Source organism: Drosophila miranda, chromosome XR (assembly GCF_003369915.1).
Source record: "Drosophila miranda strain MSH22 chromosome XR, D.miranda_PacBio2.1, whole genome shotgun sequence".
Taxonomy (NCBI): domain Eukaryota; kingdom Metazoa; phylum Arthropoda; class Insecta; order Diptera; family Drosophilidae; genus Drosophila; species Drosophila miranda.
In genome coordinates this window covers 14,488,786-14,509,891 of record NC_046674.1, presented here as the reverse complement: position 1 = coordinate 14,509,891, position 21,106 = coordinate 14,488,786, and the positions used below count along the sequence as shown (strand labels likewise).

The 21,106-nt window shown below is 46.8% G+C and overlaps 8 protein-coding genes across 9 annotated transcripts; 3 read left to right on the top strand and 5 right to left on the bottom strand.

Moving 5' to 3' along the window:
• The first annotated feature begins 13 nt into the window (after positions 1 to 13).
• On the top strand, positions 14 to 1,820 carry LOC108151253 (EF-hand domain-containing family member B-like). The gene is made up of 3 exons (XM_017279769.2): positions 14 to 620; positions 697 to 870; positions 929 to 1,820. Exons 1-3 carry the CDS (start codon positions 112 to 114, stop codon positions 1,740 to 1,742), a joined length of 1,497 nt encoding a protein of 498 aa, XP_017135258.1. The 5' UTR covers positions 14 to 111; the 3' UTR covers positions 1,743 to 1,820.
• On the bottom strand, positions 1,792 to 3,415 carry LOC108151255 (glycerol-3-phosphate phosphatase). The gene is made up of 3 exons (XM_017279771.2): positions 3,213 to 3,415; positions 2,349 to 3,036; positions 1,792 to 2,280 (listed from the first exon to the last, which is right to left on the bottom strand). The coding sequence occupies exons 1-3, from the start codon at positions 3,307 to 3,309 to the stop codon at positions 2,124 to 2,126; spliced, it is 942 nt and encodes a 313-aa protein (XP_017135260.1). The 5' UTR covers positions 3,310 to 3,415; the 3' UTR covers positions 1,792 to 2,123.
• Positions 3,416 to 3,493: 78 nt separating this feature from the next.
• Positions 3,494 to 5,049, bottom strand: LOC108151254 (glycerol-3-phosphate phosphatase). Its single transcript, XM_017279770.2, has 3 exons — positions 4,940 to 5,049; positions 4,745 to 4,855; positions 3,494 to 4,474 (listed from the first exon to the last, which is right to left on the bottom strand). Exons 2-3 carry the CDS (start codon positions 4,845 to 4,847, stop codon positions 3,633 to 3,635), a joined length of 945 nt encoding a protein of 314 aa, XP_017135259.1. The 5' UTR covers positions 4,848 to 4,855; positions 4,940 to 5,049; the 3' UTR covers positions 3,494 to 3,632.
• Positions 5,050 to 6,695: 1,646 nt separating this feature from the next.
• Positions 6,696 to 8,800, bottom strand: LOC108151260 (mediator of RNA polymerase II transcription subunit 19). The gene is made up of 3 exons (XM_017279778.1): positions 8,033 to 8,800; positions 7,845 to 7,959; positions 6,696 to 7,786 (listed from the first exon to the last, which is right to left on the bottom strand). Exons 1-3 carry the CDS (start codon positions 8,468 to 8,470, stop codon positions 7,323 to 7,325), a joined length of 1,017 nt encoding a protein of 338 aa, XP_017135267.1. The 5' UTR covers positions 8,471 to 8,800; the 3' UTR covers positions 6,696 to 7,322.
• A 528-nt stretch (positions 8,801 to 9,328) lies between these two features.
• LOC108151259 (dihydrolipoyl dehydrogenase, mitochondrial) lies at positions 9,329 to 11,643 on the top strand. Its single transcript, XM_017279777.2, has 4 exons — positions 9,329 to 9,513; positions 9,854 to 10,381; positions 10,440 to 11,318; positions 11,394 to 11,643. Exons 1-4 carry the CDS (start codon positions 9,472 to 9,474, stop codon positions 11,457 to 11,459), a joined length of 1,515 nt encoding a protein of 504 aa, XP_017135266.1. The 5' UTR covers positions 9,329 to 9,471; the 3' UTR covers positions 11,460 to 11,643.
• Positions 11,644 to 11,786: 143 nt separating this feature from the next.
• Positions 11,787 to 14,136, top strand: LOC108151256 (tryptophan--tRNA ligase). The gene is made up of 3 exons (XM_017279772.2): positions 11,787 to 12,092; positions 12,159 to 12,583; positions 12,639 to 14,136. Exons 1-3 carry the CDS (start codon positions 11,904 to 11,906, stop codon positions 14,086 to 14,088), a joined length of 2,064 nt encoding a protein of 687 aa, XP_017135261.1. The 5' UTR covers positions 11,787 to 11,903; the 3' UTR covers positions 14,089 to 14,136.
• Positions 14,137 to 14,880: 744 nt separating this feature from the next.
• LOC117186685 lies at positions 14,881 to 15,932 on the bottom strand. Its single transcript, XM_033387747.1, has 2 exons — positions 15,425 to 15,932; positions 14,881 to 15,369 (listed from the first exon to the last, which is right to left on the bottom strand). The coding sequence occupies exons 1-2, from the start codon at positions 15,540 to 15,542 to the stop codon at positions 15,119 to 15,121; spliced, it is 369 nt and encodes a 122-aa protein (XP_033243638.1). The 5' UTR covers positions 15,543 to 15,932; the 3' UTR covers positions 14,881 to 15,118.
• Positions 15,933 to 16,149: 217 nt separating this feature from the next.
• On the bottom strand, positions 16,150 to 20,848 carry LOC108151257 (cationic amino acid transporter 2). Of its 2 annotated transcripts, none has more exons than XM_017279773.2 (5): positions 20,621 to 20,848; positions 18,173 to 18,540; positions 17,798 to 18,058; positions 16,953 to 17,741; positions 16,150 to 16,893 (listed from the first exon to the last, which is right to left on the bottom strand). In XM_017279773.2, exons 1-5 carry the CDS (start codon positions 20,644 to 20,646, stop codon positions 16,445 to 16,447), a joined length of 1,893 nt encoding a protein of 630 aa, XP_017135262.1. In that variant the 5' UTR covers positions 20,647 to 20,848; the 3' UTR covers positions 16,150 to 16,444. The 2 variants fall into 2 exon arrangements, with proteins under 2 accessions (XP_017135262.1, XP_033243637.1); XM_033387746.1 differs by lacking the exon at positions 20,621 to 20,848 and adding an exon at positions 19,296 to 19,538.
• Positions 20,849 to 21,106: the final 258 nt, after the last annotated feature.

The window sequence follows — 21,106 nt, the reverse complement described above, 5'->3', positions numbered from 1 at the left end:
GATCATTCAGTTTCGCAATCGATAATCTCCGACTCAACAGTCAGTTCTAAGCAAACCCCGAACACTAGCGCCGTCCCAGTAGCAACATTTGATGCAAATACAACAGACAATATGTCGAACATAGGGCGTTTTGTAGATAGGAATGCCGATATACGGGCTGCGGGGCTGACGACCTCGTTCGGCGACCTGGTGAGCGTTCCGGATTGCATGCCCTTCACACACCCGTCCGACTTGGCCGAGCAGCTTATGCGGCAGGAGTGCAGGCGGAGCACGGCCAAGCCACAGAGTAAACGTCATCCGATTGTTCCCAGCGATAGTGTGAAGAAGATGTTGAACGGAGAAGAAAAGTCCCGTTTCGTGGCATTCCGTGAGAAGCTGTATGAGGCCATGTATTCGAAGAAGCACCGCTTGGGAAGGATAAGGCCGACACACTCGAAGCCAGAGAGTGTGACCAATGATAACCGCACCTTTGGCTTGGCAACGAAAACTTCGGAGCCCTTGTACCCGATTATATTGCCACCGAAGTCCGCAGAGCAGGTCAACCAGGAGTACGCTGAGTTTCACGATAAACATATCATTAGCCACAATCATTATTTCCCCTCGGAGATTGTCAATCGCAAGTGGGTTTAATAACCGCCCCAAGGGCCTCACTATACCCCCCCTCACGTCACTTTATCGCACTCCTTTCTGAACTAGATATACACATCCCTTCGATCGGCGAAATACTTTTGGGATGCACTTTGGCACCGACAGGAATGGAACGCTGGTCAAAAGTCTCTTGAGCCTGTTCGAGGGTCCCGATCTCATTATCAACAAGACCCACAATGACTTTATTGAACGCCACTGCGGTCCTTTAGGAAAAAAGTACAAGTAAGTACCGATCTTTACTCGAATACAGCACTGTATCTTTCTCCATATCTATCCATAGACATCCGTATGAGGTGCCAGACACGATTCATGGCATTACACATCCATTCGAGTGCAATGCCAAAATGCTATTCGAAAACATCTCGCCCTGCGTGAACAACGACAGACTGAAGGATGCCTTGAGGTACCTGATCGATTGGCGTCGGAGCCTGCATAAGCGGCCCGACTTCCACATTTACGACCTGTGCTCAGTGCTGGAGAAGAAAGACAAGGTGCGCACGGGCCATCTGCCCCTCTCGAAGATCATTGAGACACTGGACCGTCTTCACATTGTGGTGGACACCCAGAAGATGCGTACCGCTCTGAACCACATCCATTTGATCATCGACGAGGGCTGTGCCACAGAGCGTGTGAATTACGAGAAGTTCTGCGGCCTGATCGGCCAACAGGCGCCACTGCCAACAATGGACAGCCGCTTGCCCTTCCCGGCTAAGATGTACTGCTTGGATACCACCTACCGCCTGTTCTGCGCCGACCGCAATAAGAAGCCCGTTGAGGGGTTAGTGGAAAAGAGGAAATTTCTGACGCCCCAAGAGCAGGATGAAGAGAACACACGGGCCAAGGATCTTATTGCCCCCGAGCCGGAGACTTTGTACGGCCTCGGGCCAAGCGACTTCACTCGTCCACGGCCCAAGGATCAGATGGAGCGCCTCTTCAAGAATATCCTCCCCAAAGATGTCTTCGAAACGGTTTGGCAGCGAGTGTTGGCAGAGCACAAGGATCCACATGAAATGGTCTCCGTTTACCATTTTCGGACCGTCTGGAAAAGGATACAGGATATTGCTGCCCTGGAGTCACGCTACAGCCGCAGTTAAGATTTGGTAAAAGGTTACAACAATTTATAAATATTACAAAAAAATGTTACTTTGCATAAATTCGATAAATATATATTAAGAAACATATTCTCTATCCAAATGGAACACTCAATCTGGTCGATAGGAGTGGCATTGATTGATTGAATTGACTGAAGTAGTGAATAATAGATCGAATTTATCATACTATTGAACCCGAGGGTATATAGCCCAAGGGTGCAAAGGTGATACGAACAGATACTTATCTCTGCCATATACACAAAACATGTGCTCACATAAATGTGTATGATCGTGAAATAAGCTTCGTTGACGTGGCGTTGATAGCCTGATAACATATATTGTATGGCCTCGTCCCAATCTACATACTAATGCGATACATTTTGCCTATAGAAATTGCAGCAGGTCACCCAGTCTTGGTAGATACAAATCTGGCTGAGGCAGACTGCCGTTCTGCTGCAGGATATCCAGTTGATAGCTGCCAGTCCCGACCAGCAGTGATTGCATGCCACAGTTTCTGGCAAAGGCGATATCAATTTTCGGGCTACAAAAAGGCGAAATGAGAAAACAGCAACACATTAGACGCTGAATAGATGCGGTAATCCTACTTACCAGTCGCCTATCATCAGAGTGCGTTCCGGCCGAAGGGCGCCGGACTGAATCAAGGGTTCAAGGACCACAGGACTTGGCTTTCCCATTTCTAAGGCCTCACGGCCCGCACACGCCTCGATGCCAGCCACAAAGGCAGCAGTGCCGGGAATGCATAAGGCGGGATACTTGTGCACGGCATCTCTGTTGGTAACCAGGAAGGCAGAGCTCCCGTTGCGGCAGAGGATGTGAGAAGCCCTGGCCATTTTGCAGTAACTGAAGTGTTCATCCCAGCCCACCACCACGGCACCCACATTGTCGGCCGCCTCAGGCTTGGTAAACTCTCGCAATGCGAAGTCCTGCCATTTTTCGCCCATGGGCAACGGCTCCTCTTCCCCGGCCCCGTAGCTGTCTATGCCGTTTGCCTGTAGTTCCCTGCCAATGGCTGCATTGCCCACCACAAAGACCTTGTGCTTGGTGCTGTCGAAGTCTGGAAGCTGTTTCAGATGGTCCACAATGGTGGCCGTGGGCGATATGATATGCTGGTCATTTGGCACTTGGAAGCCCAGGCGCTGCGCCCGTTCGAACAGTTCTCTTCGTGTTTTCAGGCCATTGTTGGTAATGAGGTAGACACGTTTTCCGAACTGATTTTGCAGGGCATTCAATACGGCTGCAGCACCCTCGATAGCCGTATCATCCTGCCATATGGTGCCTGTAATTGAATACGCTTTATTTCTTCGGCTATTTGAAATTTCAACGGTAACAGAGCCAACTATCGATAGCGATAACAGCCATTGACATTGAAATCATATGTCATATGAATAAATAAAGCACAAGTGCTGTCTCCCTCTCTCTCTCTCGCTCTTTCTCTGGAATAATTACACTCACCGTCGCCGTCGCTGAGAACCATGTCAAAGCTGCGTAGCCACTCGCTCACCTGCTCCCCGGACAGGTCCAACATGTTGATAGTGCCACCCTCCAGCATTTTTCGTAAGTAACCGTAACCGCTCACGGAACTGTTTGCGACTCGACTAAATCAGCGGTGCGGCCGAGCGATTGCTATTATTGAAAGCCTGCCATCTCACTTTGGCCCATGGAGCTACACTGCGCTTGCTCGGGCATATCTGTTTGGTAGCGTTGCTTGGAAAACTGTTTGTCGAGTCGACGTATGTTGTTTAAATATTTTATTTTTGGTAATATAAATTGTACTATTAATTTCTGTTCGTTTGTAGATATTTCCTGCCCCCCGAGGTGTTCCATTATCGTGAATATGCGAATTGATACATTTATGCATATGTACATTCACATTTAATGTTTTGGTAAGGGAAGGGCTGGCAGTAGATCTCCCAATTTGGGCAGGTACATGTCGGGTATGAGCTTCTTGTCCTCTGGATCTTTGCTTTTCTTCCACCGTTCTACGTCGCTCAGCTGATGCACGCCGGTGCCCACGAGCAGGGTCTGGAAGCCGCAGTTGAATCCCAACAAAATATCCGTATTGGCTCGGTCGCCAATCATCAGGGTTCTTGCAGGATCAATCCGACCAATCTCCTTTTGCAGCAGCACTTCGCAAATGGCAGGATTGGGCTTACCAATCACCTTCGCTGTACGCTCTGCGCAGGTCTCGATGGCCCTTACAAAGCAGCCACTCCCAGGCACCACCATATTGTCCATGGGAAAGCGTTCATCTGTATTGGTGGCAATAAACAAGCAGTTCGGATCGTTTAGGTACGACGACGCCTTCACCATTTTGGGAAAGCTGAAGTGCTCGTCGAAACCGACCACTACGGCTCCAATGTCCGTTTCCAGTTGAATCTTCGTAGTCTCCGCCATCGTGCCCTTCATGGGGTCTGGGCCACACCCGGTATGCCCGATTCCAACTGCATCCAGTTCCTTCGTAATCCCATCGCTACCAATGACGTACACTCGCTTTTCGAAGTTGCGCTTTTTCAGGTAAGCCGCTGTGGCATGGGCTGTGGATATGATCTCACCTTCTGTAATACTAAAGCCCATGTTCTGGGCTTTCTTGAGCAATTCTTCTCGAGTCTTGGTTGAGTTGTTTGTGCAGAAATATATATTCTTTCGCATGGATTTGAATAGGTTTATAACCGAAACTGCACCATCAATGGCCCTCCCGTAGACCCACAGAACTCCTGAAACAAACAGAACATATGACATATGAATGTAGAGTATACCACAAGTCATCGTGGTCGATTTTTGCTCTCTCGCTCTCGCGCTCTCTCTCTCTCTCTCTCTCTTTGACATTGACATTCGCACAGTCAAATTCGCACGCTACGACCTTAGGCCGACTTTGATGACGTACAGGGCCAGCCAGATGCTGACCATGTATTACATAACGCAACTCCCTTCCCGTGGGAGTACCTGAATCATTTATAGTTTACCTCCCACCGACAAATACTTACCGTCACAGTCTGTTATGACTGTGTCGAAGCCTTCGAGCCATTCCGTCACCTTGGCGGTCGGGAGGTCCATGAGGTTTGTACATGACTGTTTGTATGCGCACATGTTGGGGGCTGGTGTTGTTTTGAAACGATAAAAAACAAACCTCTAACTAACTTGAGCACGTCACTTTTAATTTATTAATTCGAATTTCTTACCTAGGAAATAACACACGAACTCTCTTTATGAGAGACCAAACAGCTGTGTTGAATAAAAATGGCTCTGTTAACGCACTGTGAACTTATAGCCCTCTTACACTGCCGCGCGTTTTCTATCGATATCGGAATGGACGCAACGACAAAGAATAGACGTATACACTGACAGGCGCGTCATGAGAATAGCTAATTAATGTGGAGGAGAGCAACCAGTTGGACAGATAAGTGCAAAAATGTGCTGTAGAGCGCAAAAGTAATCAAATATTAGAAATAGACTTTTGAGAAATCGTTTGGAAAGGACGTAACTGTTTAGGCCCCTAGATTATCCCATGTAAAAAACGATCGGTAATGCTGTGAGCCGCAGCTAGGGCGGAGTGGAAAAAGAGGATTCACGACATCTTGTTTTATTTTAATTTTAATTTTTTTGCGATACTGATTAGTATTCCGCTACGTCTGTCTCTCTTTCTCTCTCTCTTCTCACAACCATACAACACCAGTCGTTCTATCTCGCTACCCTCCGACAGGAGGCGCACGCACACTGCACGACCAAGAGTGAGAAAGAGAGATAGAGTGAGCGAGAGAGAATGAGAATGAGCGTGGAATGGCTATCGTAGTAGCTACAAATGGATTTATTAATTCTGGCTAGAATAATCTGAACCTTATCCAAATTCAGCAACCTGGTAGATATTGTCTTTCTGGCACAGATGCTCGCACTTTTTGGATGAGGGGCGAAATTTCGAAATACACTTGCAACAGTGTGATATAACAGAAGTCAGGATACAAACCTTGCTTGGTCTAGCTCTAATAGTCTCTGAAATCTAGACGCTCGTCGGGACGGACGGACCATAAACTAGGCTGTTAATGCTGATCAAAAATATATATACTTTATGGGGTCGAAAGCGCGTTTTTCTGGCTGTTACACACATCCACTTCCGGCAAGACGCAGTCCCAGTTTAAGCAGGCTTATAAACTAAGCATGCCTGGCGCCTAGCAGGCAGTTATGTCCAGATATTTCAATCTACACTTGGAATTTAACCTTTACGTTAGTACGTTAATATTAAAGAAATTTAAAACAAATAAAAATTTTCTGTTCAAAACGATGAACACAATGTTAAAAGAAGAGCTCCTCGAGCTTGTTTTGAATGACTATTTGAGGGGTGACAAGCCACAGGCTAAGGAGGAGGCAATCGAGGAGGAGTACATCCTGATGCTGTCCTCCGACCCCAATAAGGTCCTCACAACCGATTATGTGAAGGAAACCGTTCGTTGCCTCGCCCAGCGTGAAGGCGACCCTCGAGAGATTGTAGTGACGATCAAGACTAACAGCGAGAAGAGTTTGTGCAAGAGAAATCCAGTGAAGAAGACTGCTGAGAAACCAGCAGACTTCGATTCGGAGGGACCACAGAGTACACCATTGAACAATTTATCTCCAGAAGAACTTTTGAAAGAACTGAAGGAGAAAGAACAAGAGAAAGACGAAGAATCTAAAACTAGGCCTGTTGCGTATGTTGCCCCAATGAAGCCTTGCCCTAAGAAGTAATGTCCCCTGACCAGGGACAACCAAGGTCCAACTCATTTCTGGCTGGCCGATGTCCCACCAATTCTCTTCCGGTCAGACCATTTTTTTCGAATTATATTAAACGAATAAATGGAATTAGTTATATTTCAATATTCCCAGACGTTTAACAGGTGTTGGCGCGTCTTTTGAAATGCCCAAATCATGTCAGAGCTTTCCTTTCCCCATTAAGACCCTTAGCGCTTAACTGTTTGATTGTTTATTGTATTAGGTGCCTAATAGTTAAAATTAATTACTTATAGTACAGGCATTCATTGTCGAATCTCAGCTTTTTTTTTTCTTTTTCTTTTGTGTTTATAAAATTGCTGGAAGAACAAACCATTGCAAGATAGATTTGAAATACTGACCCTAAACAATATATAATGTAAATCGTTAAGCAACAAAAATGTTCAATAAGAGCTTGGGCGTGGTGGGGCGGGGTGGGACGGGGCGAGCTAGAATCGAGAGCGGAAACGTTTTGCGTGCGATTTGTACCATAACTTGCATTTATGTAAATAAATCTCATTAAGCTAGCGCGAGAAATGAACGAGAAATGTTTGCTAATTACAAAAATACACTATTTTACAATAATCATATTGATAAATTAATAACTAGTCACGAAACGTTCTCGAGAAGGATTGCATTTATGGTGCGCTGCAATGAGACACCATAGATTTCTAGAGAAGTTCAAGCTGTTCTTCAGGCGCGGGCGTTACTGAAGCTGTATGCATCTCTGGATTGGTCTGTGTGCTCGTGTTTTTGTTTGTTTTTCCATCTGTTCGGTTCTGATGAGAGGTAATGAGCCGAGTTTATTTTACTGAAGGATCCTGCCTAAAACTGTGACATTAATAAGCTTCCACCGCCACCGCCACTGCCAGCGCCGCCACCTCCTCCGCCAGGACCGCCGCCAACGCCCAGCACCGAGCCCAGAAGGCCTCCGCTGGTCATTTGCTGTTGCTGCATAGGCATCTGTTGCTGCTGCATTTGCATTGATGAGGAGAAGTTGTTCATGCCTACGACACCAGGACCCATGCTGGCGCTCAGATTGGACATACCGGGACCGGCGCCAGGACCAGGACCTCCGCCCAGAGATCCCAGGCCGGTGGCACCCATTATTCCGCCTCCAGCAGCATTGCCCAGACCTGCTCCACCTGGCAGAAGGCCGACTCCAGGCTCTGGACTTTGATTTTTCTTTTTTCGCTTCTTCTCCTTTTTCCGCTTCTTCCGCTCCTTATCATCCTCGTGCCGCTTCTGTTTCTTGTGCTTCTTTTCGTAAGTTTCCAGCCCAGTAGAATCTGAAACTTTGCTGGATAAGACAGTGCCCCAGGCCGCAGAAATCAATGAGGCACTTACCCAGTAGCGTTGACTCCTGCCCCGTGGTCACGCCATCTTTGTGTTTGTGCTTTTTGTGCTTGTTTTTGTGTTTTCGCGCAGGTGTGACATATGTGGTACGATACTGCTCCGGAAGCTAAAAATCGAAAGATTGAACGACATGCTCAGTAGTGTGGAAGTACCAAATGAATATATGTGTAGCCACATACCGGTCCGGGATGCAATCGGAAGCCGGCCAACTGCACTGCAGTCAACGGAAGGAGCTCCTTGCCACCGATGGGCGGCTTTTCGATCACGCTCCGCAGCGTACTGTTTTCGACGGGATGCGTGATGAGGTCATTGATGCCGGGGATGTTTTGCAGAAAGGAAGACAGCGATTCTTTAAACTTTTTCTCCTTGAATTTGGTCAGCGTGTGGTGCAGACCGTATTCAGTCATGAGATCCTTGTCACCTGTCAGCTCCGCCTTAGCCGGCGGCTCCTTCATCGAGTAGAAGGGACCCGTGTGTATGATGGTTGGTGTTTTGCCCAATGAAATGGTTGTCTTCAGCGTCCCCGATGAATCCTGGCGGGCCACAACCGGCGAGCGTCCGCCGTGTGGCGACGACCTTGGAGAGTCCGTCATTATGTTGCCGTAGTTGCTCATCATATTGGCAGAATTTACAAAACAACAGAGGCTGGCGCCAGGTAGCAGCAACGACAACGACTACGAAAGCCAAAAGAGCTGTGGCAGCAACAACAATAAGGCCAGAAGGTCTCGGTCTCGCCTGGCAAGTAACTTTCGCAACTCGCTTGCAGGCAACGCCTCCCAAACAAGCTCTTCCAAATATATAACCTTGTCTCAATAAACTCGGCCGAATACTTTTAAATACAAATAAGCTATTAATTTTCAGGTTTTATGGCGTTTTTTAACAGATTTGCCGAGCAACTCCCGCCATCTTGTTGTGTTCGCGTACGAGTGTGACCGCATTGCGAATCCCGCGAAAAACTGAAGTTGTGCGAACAATGCCATTTGGAAATTTCTTGAAAATACATAGGTGCATTTTGCCAGGATATCGATGATTATACTTTCACATGTATTATTTGCGTGTTTCAAAACTTCTTAAACGAATTTTAGTTTAGTGCATACATTTCTTGTAAATTTAATATATCACATATTTTTCATATATTGATAGACCGCTAGTTCAAATACTTTTCTAACTGATTAGCTAAAAAAGGCAAAGCCTGAAAGGAAAAGCAAGCAGTGAGAGCGAGAGAGATATATGCGACAGCTTAACTGTCCAGTATACTGTATGGTTAGTGGCGCAGCGCTGCGTCGATTATTATATCATCGTGTTATCATTATATATAGTGGTTTTTTTGTGAGAAAATAGGATTTACACGAAGAATTTGCAAACAGTATTATTTCCGTGGTATTGCAGGTCAAATGTTAAAACAGTATCGATATATTTACGGTATATTTTGAAAAAGAGAAGGTACTTTTTTTAGGGTCAGACCGTATATCATATCGACAAATCCGCGGTCACACTGACCCCAAAATTACACACTGAACACAAAAATTAGAACCCGAAATAAAAACACTTAAATTTAGTGCTTTTCTTTAAGTTAAATACGAAAACCTAGCTAACCTACGAAACAAGTCCCCCAGCCATGCAGTCGACGCTACGACAAGCTGTCTCGGCGGTTGCCAAGGTACGGATTCTACGATTCCTATTCCCCCAAAGTTATGCAATCTAACCTAAGTATGTGGCGGGGCCCAAGAACTGGCTAAAATGCAATAACTATGCTTTAATCTGCGAGCGCAGTGCAGCTGCAGATGGATCCCAAGACTAACGCAATGGCCTCACGATTCCACGCTACCTGAGATTTCAAGTTCGCCAATTGGCCTAGTATCAGCTGATACGCGATCAGCGATTAGCGAACAGCAGTGCGTGCTATTGGCGTGATAAAAAGCAAATCATGCTGTGGCTGCTTATCGGACCGGACCACTTTCACGAGCACAAGCAATAAATTTAACTATCTGTCGTTTCAGACTCATCTGCGGTCTAATGCCGCCATTCTGGGAGCACTCAATGCCCGCTTCTACTCCGCCACACACGAAGCCGACATTGTGGTGATTGGCTCTGGCCCTGGCGGCTATGTGGCCGCTATTAAGGCTGCCCAGATGGGAATGACGACAATCAGCGTCGAGAAGGAGGCCACACTGGGAGGAACTTGTCTGAACGTGGGTTGCATTCCCTCCAAGGCTCTGCTGAACAACTCGCACTACTATCACATGGCTCACTCTGGAGATCTGGCCAGTCGCGGCATCAACTGCGGCGAAGTCTCCCTCGACCTCGAGAAGCTTATGGGGCAAAAAACGAACGCTGTGAAAGCTCTGACCGGTGGCATCGCGATGCTCTTCAAAAAGAACAAAGTCACACAGCTGACGGGCTTTGGCACCATTACCGGCCCCAACGAGGTGCAGGTGAAGAAGAACGATGGCACAACAGACACTGTGAAGGCCAAGAACATTTTGATTGCCACCGGATCCGAAGTAACCCCATTCCCAGGCATCACTGTAAGTTTCACAGTCGGACAGTTTATTCCTTAAAGCTTACGATCGATGTTTATTCCAGATCGACGAAGAGGTTATCGTGAGCAGCACCGGAGCCCTGAAGCTGGCCAAGGTGCCCAAGCATCTCGTTGTGATCGGTGCCGGCGTCATTGGTCTGGAGTTGGGTTCAGTGTGGTCTCGTCTTGGCGCCGAGGTCACTGCCATTGAGTTCATGGACACTATTGGCGGCGTGGGCATCGACAACGAGGTCTCCAAGACCTTCCAGAAGGTGCTCGTCAAACAGGGACTCAAGTTCAAGCTGGGCACCAAGGTCACGGGCGCTTCCCGCAGCGGCGACAGCGTCACCGTCTCCGTGGAGAATGCCAAGTCCGGAGAGAAGGAGGATATCCAATGCGATGCCCTGCTGGTCAGTGTGGGACGTCGTCCCTACACTGAGGGCCTGGGACTGGAGGCCGTAGGTATTGTCAAAGATGATCGCGGACGCATTCCCGTGAATGCCACCTTCCAGACGGTGGTGCCCAGTATCTACGCGATCGGCGATTGCATTCACGGTCCCATGTTGGCCCACAAGGCTGAGGATGAGGGTCTGATCACCATCGAGGGCATCAATGGCGGACACGTTCATATCGACTACAACTGCGTGCCCAGCGTTGTGTACACCCATCCCGAGGTGGCGTGGGTCGGAAAGTCGGAGGAGAACTTGAAGCAAGAGGGTGTGGCCTACAAAGTGGGCAAGTTCCCATTCCTGGCCAACTCGCGTGCGAAGACCAACAACGACACCGACGGCTTTGTCAAGGTCTTGGCCGACAAGGCAACGGATCGCGTGTTGGGCACGCACATCATTGGACCTGTTGCCGGAGAGCTGATCAATGAGGCTGTTCTGGCCATGGAGTATGGAGCGTCGGCCGAGGATATTGCGCGTGTCTGCCATGCGCATCCCGTAAGTGAAACTCCCATCGGAAAGCCCGCTGCTTCTCCAGAAAACCGATTGAACGTTACTTCACCTTCCTTTCAGACCTGTGCCGAAGCCCTGCGTGAGGCCAATGTGGCGGCAGCCTTTGGCAAGCCCATCAACTTCTAAAGCCAATTCCTCATCCCAGCTGGAAGGTGGAAAACTGCACTGCGTTTAGAACAACCAATCATCTATTCAAAAACTATTTGAAACAACCGAAAGTCTCCGCCTATCTGTAATTCTCAATGTTGTAACAGTAAAATGGAAACCATAAATATTGAAATTACGCTAAGCGTTTTCTGCACCCCAATGCAATGTAATGCGATATGTTCATTAAGCCTAGAATAAACACAGTTTAAAACTCGATAAATTGCGCCCAACACTGCTATCGATTGTTATCGCTGCACAAACAGGAAGTGTGGCAGCCCTATCGGCTTTTCTAAATCTATCTGGCAGCACTACCATATATTTCCAAATTTGTTGATATTATTCAGAGTTTTCCCTTGTTTCTCGGAAATTTTCACACTTAATATTATTTTTCGTTTCTCACCCCAAAATTTATAGCGCTAGGCAATGTTTCGCGCCAGCAAATTAATCGTGTACCTGCATCCTGCAAGCATACCGCTACCAAGATTGCGCTTGGCACTGTCCAGACGTTTCAAGTCCAACCTCCTGCAGGGATCATCACTCCACCACTCCGCCAGGGCTCAACTTATTTCAGCTGGCAAGCACCAACAAAGCAGCGGCCATTTGCCCGAAGAAGTACGTTCATAGATCGTATGGAAGAAATTTTTCGGTTTATGTAATACCTTCTCCTTGAAATGATAGAAATCCCCTTGGCCGCGAAAGATCTTCAGTGGGATTCAGCCCACAGGATCGGTCCATCTCGGCAACTATTTGGGCGCTGTCCGCAAGTGGACGCAGCTGCAGAACAGTCGCGATGATGTCACAGTCTGTATAGTGGATATGCACTCCATAACCATGCCGCACAATCCGCCGGTGCTACGGGAAAACATCTTTACGATGGCTGCCACACTGGTGGCGTGCGGCATTGATCCCGCCAAGAGCACGTTGTTTGTCCAGTCGGCTGTATTGGAGCATTGTGAGTTCAACTGGATCCTCAGCTCGATGACCACCACGCCTAGGCTGGCGCAGCTGCCCCAGTTCAAGGAGAAATCCCGCCTGGTCCGCGATATACCCTTGGGGCTGTATGTCTATCCGGTGCTGCAGGCTGCCGACATCATGCTGTACAAGTGAGTGAAGATACCTAATAATATCAATGCTTTTCTGAAAAGCGGTTTACTGTAGGGCCACACATGTACCCGTTGGAGCGGACCAGTTGCAGCACATTCAACTGGCACAGCACTTAGCGAGGACATTCAATGGGCGCTACGGTGAAGCGTTCCCTGTGTGCCATGCCATCATCGAGGAGAGTGATGCCTCCAAAGTGTTGTCTTTGCGGGATCCCTCTAAGAAAATGTCAAAGTCAGAAGCGAATCCCAAGGCCACGATCAACCTCTGCGATCCGCCGGAGCTAATAATGGAGAAGATTAAGAAAGCCGTCACCGACTTCACCTCGGACATCACCTACGATCCCAAATTGCGCCCTGGTGTCAGTAATCTCGTCAACATCCACGCCCAAGTAACAGGGCGCAGCATCCTAAGTGTCTTGGAGGAGGCCAAGACGTTGGACACAGCAAAGTACAAGGAGCGCGTGGGCGAAGCTGTCATTGAACATCTGCGCCCGATTCGTGAGCGAATCCATGAGCAATTGTCAAAGAAAAACGAGCTGATCCATATGCTAGAGATTGGAGCCGAGAAGGCACGTATCCAGGCGCAAAAGACAATGCGCGACGTCAAGCAACGCCTTGGCCTTGGAGCATATGCGGCTGTTCCTGAGCCAGTTGTCGTCGCTCCCTTGCTGCCTGAGCGATCCAAAATGACGGCTAGTCAGCGCGTGGCCAAGAACGTCCACCTGCCGAATCACAATGCTCACAGTTACACGCATTTAGAGAACCGTAATGAGCGGAGTAGTGCGTCTGGGACTGCATCGCCCCACGGAAGCGCCGGGGAAGCAGCATGCACTGCAGACCTAAAGGCAATGGCCCAAGCTCAGGCAATGGTGAGGCCTCCCATGCGTCGCCCTGTGGTGCCCAAACAATCCATGCGGGTAGAGAAAGAGCGCAAGGCTACTCGGAACAACATTTTCAGCAATACATCTGCCATCGGCTTTAAATCGCCCTCCAAACATGATGTTCCCGTTGCCGAAGGTAAGGGACAGCGTGCTAGTAGCTTCGGATTTGCTAAACCCGAAATTGTGGACGCGACAGAAAAGGCCGGCGCCCACAGGTTTGGACAAAATACGAATACCAGTGCGGTCGCTAGTATTATGCATAAAATTAATGCCGCCAAGAACCAAGACACTCTGGTCCACAGTGCCTACTACAACGCATTTCATGGTTCAAAATCTGGCCCCCCGTCCCATGTAATCAAGAACCGGAGTATCGAGAGGAGTATTGAAAAGAGCACCAATGATGCCAGAACAAATACCTGTAATGAATGGAGCAACAGCGAGAAAAACAGCAGCGAAAATCCCAGCAGTGAAAACAGCAACAGCGAACAGGATGAGATTAGCAACGCATCAAGCACAACGGCGGACAGCGAAGATCCAGAAATTTTTGATGAGTTGGAACAGGACGATGAAGTTCCCGAGCGGAGCGCCTCTGAGGCTGCTGGCAAGGCGGGAATAGGAAACTAGAATACATTGCAATTGTTATTAAATATATATATAGTATATATATATACATATAGTCAGATTTAGATATACATATGTACATATATCTCAATCAAGCCCTCTCAGGACGTCTCGGTCCATACACACACTCGGAGCGGACGAACATCGTCTGCCGTGGAACAGCCAGGGAGCGTTGTCTGAACGCCTAGGGCTTCCCACCTGACTGACTGTACGTATCATTCCGGAGGCCAACCAACCTGTTCCAGAGCCACAGGCAAGGTCAGAGACGGAACTGGCCTGCTCGCCCCGGAAGAAATTTAGACTGCATCGCCCGTAATTTTGCTTTTCAATGGCAGATTGTTACTAAGCACAAAAACTATAAGTAATGTGGTACTTTTGTTTAATTGCTTATATTTTGTTGTAACCACACTTGGTAGTAGCCTTGCCTTATCCGCTGCTTAAGAATGTCGAACTCTCCAGCAAAGCGATCATGGATGGGATGGATCGTTTTCGTTGCACCCAATTCTCAGTCAGTACATACTCTTTCTCTCTCTGTCTCTCTTTCACACCAACACCAATTTTGTTTCTTTCCCGCTCTTTTCCGCTCGAGAAGGAGAGAGAGTGAATAGAGAAGCTCGAAGTGGAAGCGTAGCCATGGAAAATTACATTGTTCATTCTGCCTGTAATATTGATCCGATCTGATCCGAATTCGGCAGTCTGATACCAGACTCTATATATATAGATATAGCGTTTTTGCCACAGATTTTCGTTTTTTGTGATGTAGGAAGGTGGGAGATCTAGGCGCTCACCAAGACGGACGTACAGAAAGACATGACTATATCGACTCGACTTTTAGTGCTGATCAAGAATAAATATACTTTATAGGGTGGGAGACGCTTCCTTCGGCATACTGCTGGCCCTCCAAGTGGACTGGACATTGGCGCACAAACTAACAAAAAAGAATGATGTATTTTTTTTAACAATCTTCTCTTTTATTGTTATTAATATTCTGGGAATTTCATTCCAATTCGGTTTCAGACACTAACTGTGCTGCTTAGGGGGCCTTCGAAATGACTTGCCCCTTCACAAGCGCCTTCAGAAACAGCTTGAACTCCTTCCTCTCATCAGTAGTTAGTTCCAAGTCCGAGTCCATACTTTTCTCTCTGCCTGTGCATTGGTTCGCGGATTCCGCCACTATAATCGTATGGTTTTTCATCAGCGCATGGCAAAGGGCACTTTCGTTTGCGATGATTGCATTATACTCAGCACTCAATAAATATTTGCCTTTGATTCCAAAAGATTCGGCTGTAAGCTCGATAGGGTGAAAGCTTAGTTTGTGTAAACAGCATGCAGCACTTACCTGTGGAACAAATATTGAAAGCCATAGTCTCTGGCTCTGTAAGGCCTATCAGAAACTTCTTATCCCCACTGGGACAAGATATGAGGGCGTAGTATTTTGCATCTTTAAAGCAAGACATTTTGGGAGGTCTTATGAAGTTTTATGTCTTCAGTTTATATTATAAACTTTATAAGGTTCTGTTAACAGTGGAAAATTTGTAGGGAATTTTTGTGTGGTTTCACTTTTTTTTTTTTTTGTCTCTCAAGCTGCTGACTGTCGAAATGTTAGAAAATGCTATTAATATTTCTCTCTAGTGCGTCTCAGACCAGAGGTTAGTGATCTAGCTAATGGCCCTATGACATTAGACTTTGCTAACTGACTAGCTGCAAAAACAGAGAAAGCCGTATGGAAGTAGCATGCAGTGAGAGTTTTTTTGTTTTAAAAAACATCATGTTGTTTCAAATAGTGCATCTTCGAGTGATAGCCGGGATATACATATGTCTAGAGACGGTTGCGTTTTGTCTCATGTGCGATCTCTCTCTTCGCAGTAAAGTTAGCGAAGTCCAATGCCATAGACCTTTAAGAGCTACAGGTATATATTTTGCATCCTTAACTTAATTACCGTATTCCACAATACTTCAAGACCAATATAGACTGAAGAAGTTCCGATTAGTCAATAGTCCATCCTAGCCTTGATTGGTCAGTTTGGTTTAATTTTTGTTTTACATTGAATTTAACTATTATAATTAAGTGTAGTATAATATGTTTATTTATTGCTTTCAGCTAACTTATTGTATTTTCCATAATTTTTGGTTTCTTATGCGCTATGGTATGGATGTTTGTGTGAATATTAGTGTTGGGTAAACATTGCTCACTCATGAGCAACACAACACTAGTGAATATAGATACGATCGCGTTTCCTGCAGGCAAAATACATATGTATGTATATGCATGTGTTGTTACAAAAAAAAAAAAACAAAAAATGTGTTGTATGTTGGTGTGTGAAAAATGTGTGTGTTGTTTACAAATATCATCGCGCATTCAAGATGTGCTGTGCATCAATATCAGCGGGACCTCGTTGCTGTATTTCGAGTTTTCTTGGCCAAGCAGGGCCGATTCGCTACAATCGCGCATAATGGCCATGGAATTGTTGCGCTGCTCCCTCTGCCTCAAGCGGCTGTGGCGGATGCCGTATGCTAGGAAGATCGCCAGACCTATGGTGAGCCAAATACAAAAACGCACCCAGGTGAGGATGTCCAATTTGATCATCAGGTATATGTTGATCAATATGGATATGCCTGGGAGCCAAGGAACCAAGGGCACCTTAAAGGAGAGATTCACTGCGGATGTGGGCTGACGCGAGATGATCACCAGCATGATTACCAAAGGTATGGCCCCCAGTACCAGGGCAATGCCATCGAAATGAGTGACATTTGCCAGATCCTCTTCAAATTTGGTAAGAATTTGCGAGAAAACAAAGCACCACAGAGCTGAAAGCGAATAATGGCGTTGATTCTTTGAATTTTATAAATAGCACTGTTTTACTTACAGAACAGAGTCACCATCACAGTGACAATCCTCGACGTTTGCTTGGTTGAGACGGTCAAGCCTTTGGAATTAAAGAGACGCCGCCACAGTGCACAGGGCTGATCCTGGTCAGCGGAACCGGAAGAGCGACTGTTGCCAATGATGCGACTCTCGCGACGATCATCCACCTCGTAACGCAGCATAAGGACACAGCTAGCCACCATGGAGTAGGCCAGCAAGGTGCCAATCGACATCATATTCACCAGCTGGCTCAGGTTGAAGACGGCGGCCAGAATGCCAGTCAACAGACCGGTAAGCATGGTTCCCTTGAAAGGAGTTTTGTACTTTTCGCTAATGTCTCCCAAAAACCTAAAGAGCAGTCCGTCGTTGGACATGGCAAAGACAATGCGTGGCAGTGGAAACATTGCCCCCATCATGCTGGAGCACAGGCCAAACATCGCGCCAATGCTGACCACATACTCCGCCACATGCCAGCCATTGATCCTGAAGACGTGCGGCAGCGGTGCCTTTTCATCCTGCTCATAGTAGGGCAGCATCATGGTTAGCACCGAAGAAACGCCAAAGTAGGCGAGGAAAATCATGGCCAGGGAGACGATTACAGCAAATGGAATGGATTTCTTCGGATTCTTTGCCTCCTCGCCCGCGGTAGCGATGCAATCGAAGCCAATGAAACCGTAAAAGCAAACAGCGGCCCCCTTGATAATGCCAGAGACACCGTATGGCATAAAGCCACCGTCGCCATATCCCTCCGGCACAGAAGATTTCGGTATGGACCAGTTGCTGCTGGAAACTATCGAAGAAATCAGACCAAAGGACAACCAAAGATTGTGTGTGACTAGAACTCACCATGGAAGAGCCCCGCGATGATTACAAAGAGAACTACGCCCAAGTTCAGAATGGTGAAGACATTATTCACCCGCGTCGACTCCTTGGCGCCCACGGCAATGGCCAACGAGAACAGTATGGTGACCACAAAGGCGAACAGATCCGGATAGGCACCCAGACCCTGTATATTAATGGGCATATGGGTGCCCAGAAAGCTGCTCATTGGGTTCCCACAAAGTTGGTCCAGATATGTGCTTAGCCCTTTCACGACGCTAGCGGAACCTGTCCGAAAAATTAAAACATCAAAACGGAAATCAATATAAAATATGAGAATTAATTGATAAAAATAATGGCAATCAGACGGCGGTGCCATCAATTGAATTGCCGCCAGCTTACCAATTGCGTATTCGAGTATGAGATTCCATCCAATGAGAAACGCAATGAACTCGCCAATGGTCACATAGCTGTAGATGTATGCAGAGCCCGCCTTGGGAACACGGGCTCCGAACTCCGCATAGCAGAGACCAGCGAATATCGAGGCAATCGCAGCAATTAGAAAGCTGATGACCACAGCGGGGCCGGCCACCTGCTTGGACACTTCGCCAGCCAGGACATAGACACCCACGCCCAGCGTTGAGCCAATGCCGAGGGCCGTGAGATCAAAGGCCGACAAGACCTTGGCCAGCTTGGACTCATTCGAGTCCTCCAGAGGCTTCTTGCGTGTGAGCACGCGAAAGGCATTCGTCACGCTCCAGCTCGGCATGCTGAAAAATGTAATCGAATTAAGTACATATGTAATAACGGGCCGATCGTTGGGCTCTGTTCGGGCTGTAGGGGCTGTAGGGCTGTAGGGCTGTAGGGCTATAGGGCTTTTGCTGAGCTCTACAAAATACTCGCACCTGATGCTTAAAGAACCGACATATTAACACGTTCGCAGATTTTGTACGGGTCGCAATGGGGGTGGCGATGGCGTTGTCGGTGGAAAGTGGCTGTAGATGGGCCACGCTTCCATTGGGCAAAAGAAATGTGCGGAGTTGGGTTTATGGGCCGGCCATAAGAAAATTAGTAGGCGTCTGTTAATGTGCGAATGTAGACTACGTTGTTTATGATTAGGTCGCGTCGCGAAAGCTGATTTAAATTTAAGTCTTGTGATCATCGGGTATGATCCCCCGATGACTAAGTGGGAAATCTGATTATAAACGCATCTACATATGCATCTCAATTGAATCGGATCCTCTAGGTTAATTCAGGCCAATTCTTGCATTTCTTCAGCCAGTTTTTGAATGTGGTCATGTAGATATTTAAACACAGGCCTTGAATCCCACCAGAAAATCATAGAAAACAAACTGTTATTAAGAAATTGTATGGTCCCAATCTAAACTGGTAGAGACTAGAGTTCTTCTTAGTTCCTATGCGCTATTGTGCGTGCTTTACTCCTTTTTAAATAAACGTTAAAGTTTTTCCTTTGAAATTTTCTTAAATTAAAGCGTAAACTATTTCGATTCCCTAATATTCTCACCTTTTTTCTTTAAGAAATAATCAAAATCCCTTGGAGATTATCAACGAAAGCAATCTGTTTGTCTCTTTATTCGTATCACAAGTTTTCCACAGCTATTTTATGGTATTTTTTTTAGCTTTCAAGTATCACAAATAATAATCCATCTTTTATAGTTCGATTCCCAGGCACGGAATCAAATGGCAAGAATGTGAGTCGTCAAATTAAACAATGTATCTTTTCTTTCTAATTGAATTCCAGAATTGAATCGTATAGAGCCAGAGACTGTTCGAGCTGTGTCTGAACTTTAAACGTGAATGCGAAACCGTTAAATAGCGCATTTGGGTGTACGGCCCGGGGAGATCGTGGTGAGTTGAGTTGAGGGAGAAGCTGCTTGCCGCCTTTACCCACCCCACGATGTGTGGGCAAGCCGCATCCTCAGGTCGGACACGAAGTCGAGGCGCCATGAAACGAGGTGGAATCACGTCGTTGGCGATGATAACGCTAATTAATTCGTCACCATGCTCGTAGAGCAGTCTTCCCTACGTACCCTACCCTGGGACCTGGGAATTCTCAGAATTCCATGCCAGGTGACTTAACATGACCTCTGTGGCCCCAAAAGCCTAATGAATTGTCATGATCGATTAGCGGTTGAGGTATAGTATTTTTGATTATGATTATGGCGCATTACTGATATGAAGGGCAACCCGGAAAATGCTGACAATAACATTCCGTTAAAGGAATGCCTAATATGTCTATTTTGCATACAAATTCCATTACAAGTTGTGCAATTTCTCATGTAGAGCGTCAAGGATGACAAATTTTAGGGGAAAATAATGATGCCTTGAAGCCTCTTCCATGGATAGCTGTGGAACCTGAAACCCTATTTTTCAGTGAATGCCTTCTCAAAACATTTCCAGTGGTTTCCTATATGTTTCTATTTGCTTTTAGCTACCCGATAGATTGGTATAATTTTTGTATCGGCTTCACGGCTTCAGTTTGCTGAAGTATGCAGTATGCTGATCAAAACATTTTTTGCAGGGAAGCTATTTGGTCCAAACTTCAGAATGGATTCTCTTCGTTTGCTTTCATGGAACCTTACTAATTGGGCTCTGTTTGAGTTTTCCATTGGCATGGCCGCGTGGATATGGATATTTTTATTGTTTATAGATAATTTTGGTGGCACGGGACTACGCGCTGTGGGGGTCGGATCGTGTGGCTCAGGTGGGTGTCAACCGTTGCTAAAAATACCCGCCGTATTTGATTACATTTAACGCTAATTTTAGGCACTTGTTGCATGTCGGCTCAGCTGACACTGCCACTGTTCTGTTCTGTTCCACTCCACTCACCCATAGTATTCGGCGAACTCCTCCATTGTTGATACTCGAATCAATTCAATCAATTTGGCTTCCAATTAATATCATCAATTTGCGGCAAGTTCTCGCTCTCCTCACACGGAAGCGGCTGTGGCACTGCTGGTCTCTAGAAATGTACTGTGTACTGCAGCCGGTACTATGCAAAAAAATCACATTATTTTCAACCACGCAACCACGTTGCAGCTGCTCGTGCTCTCTGGCCATTATTGTTGGTCGATTCAAAGAGAGGAACCGGGTTGCCAACGTCTTCGTTTCGCCCAAATGCTGGCCCTGACTTCTGGCCCAGTGCGTATGGCTGACAACCCCAATCGCGGAGAGGTACAACAATCATATCCAGCTCTCTCCCACTCTCTCCCTCTCTCACGCTCTCTGGTAGTCTTTTTAAGCTTATTAAAAGGCATTTTCTATTGCATCAGCCCTGTTCCTATTTCCCTTGGTAGAGTTTCTAAGAATAAGGCG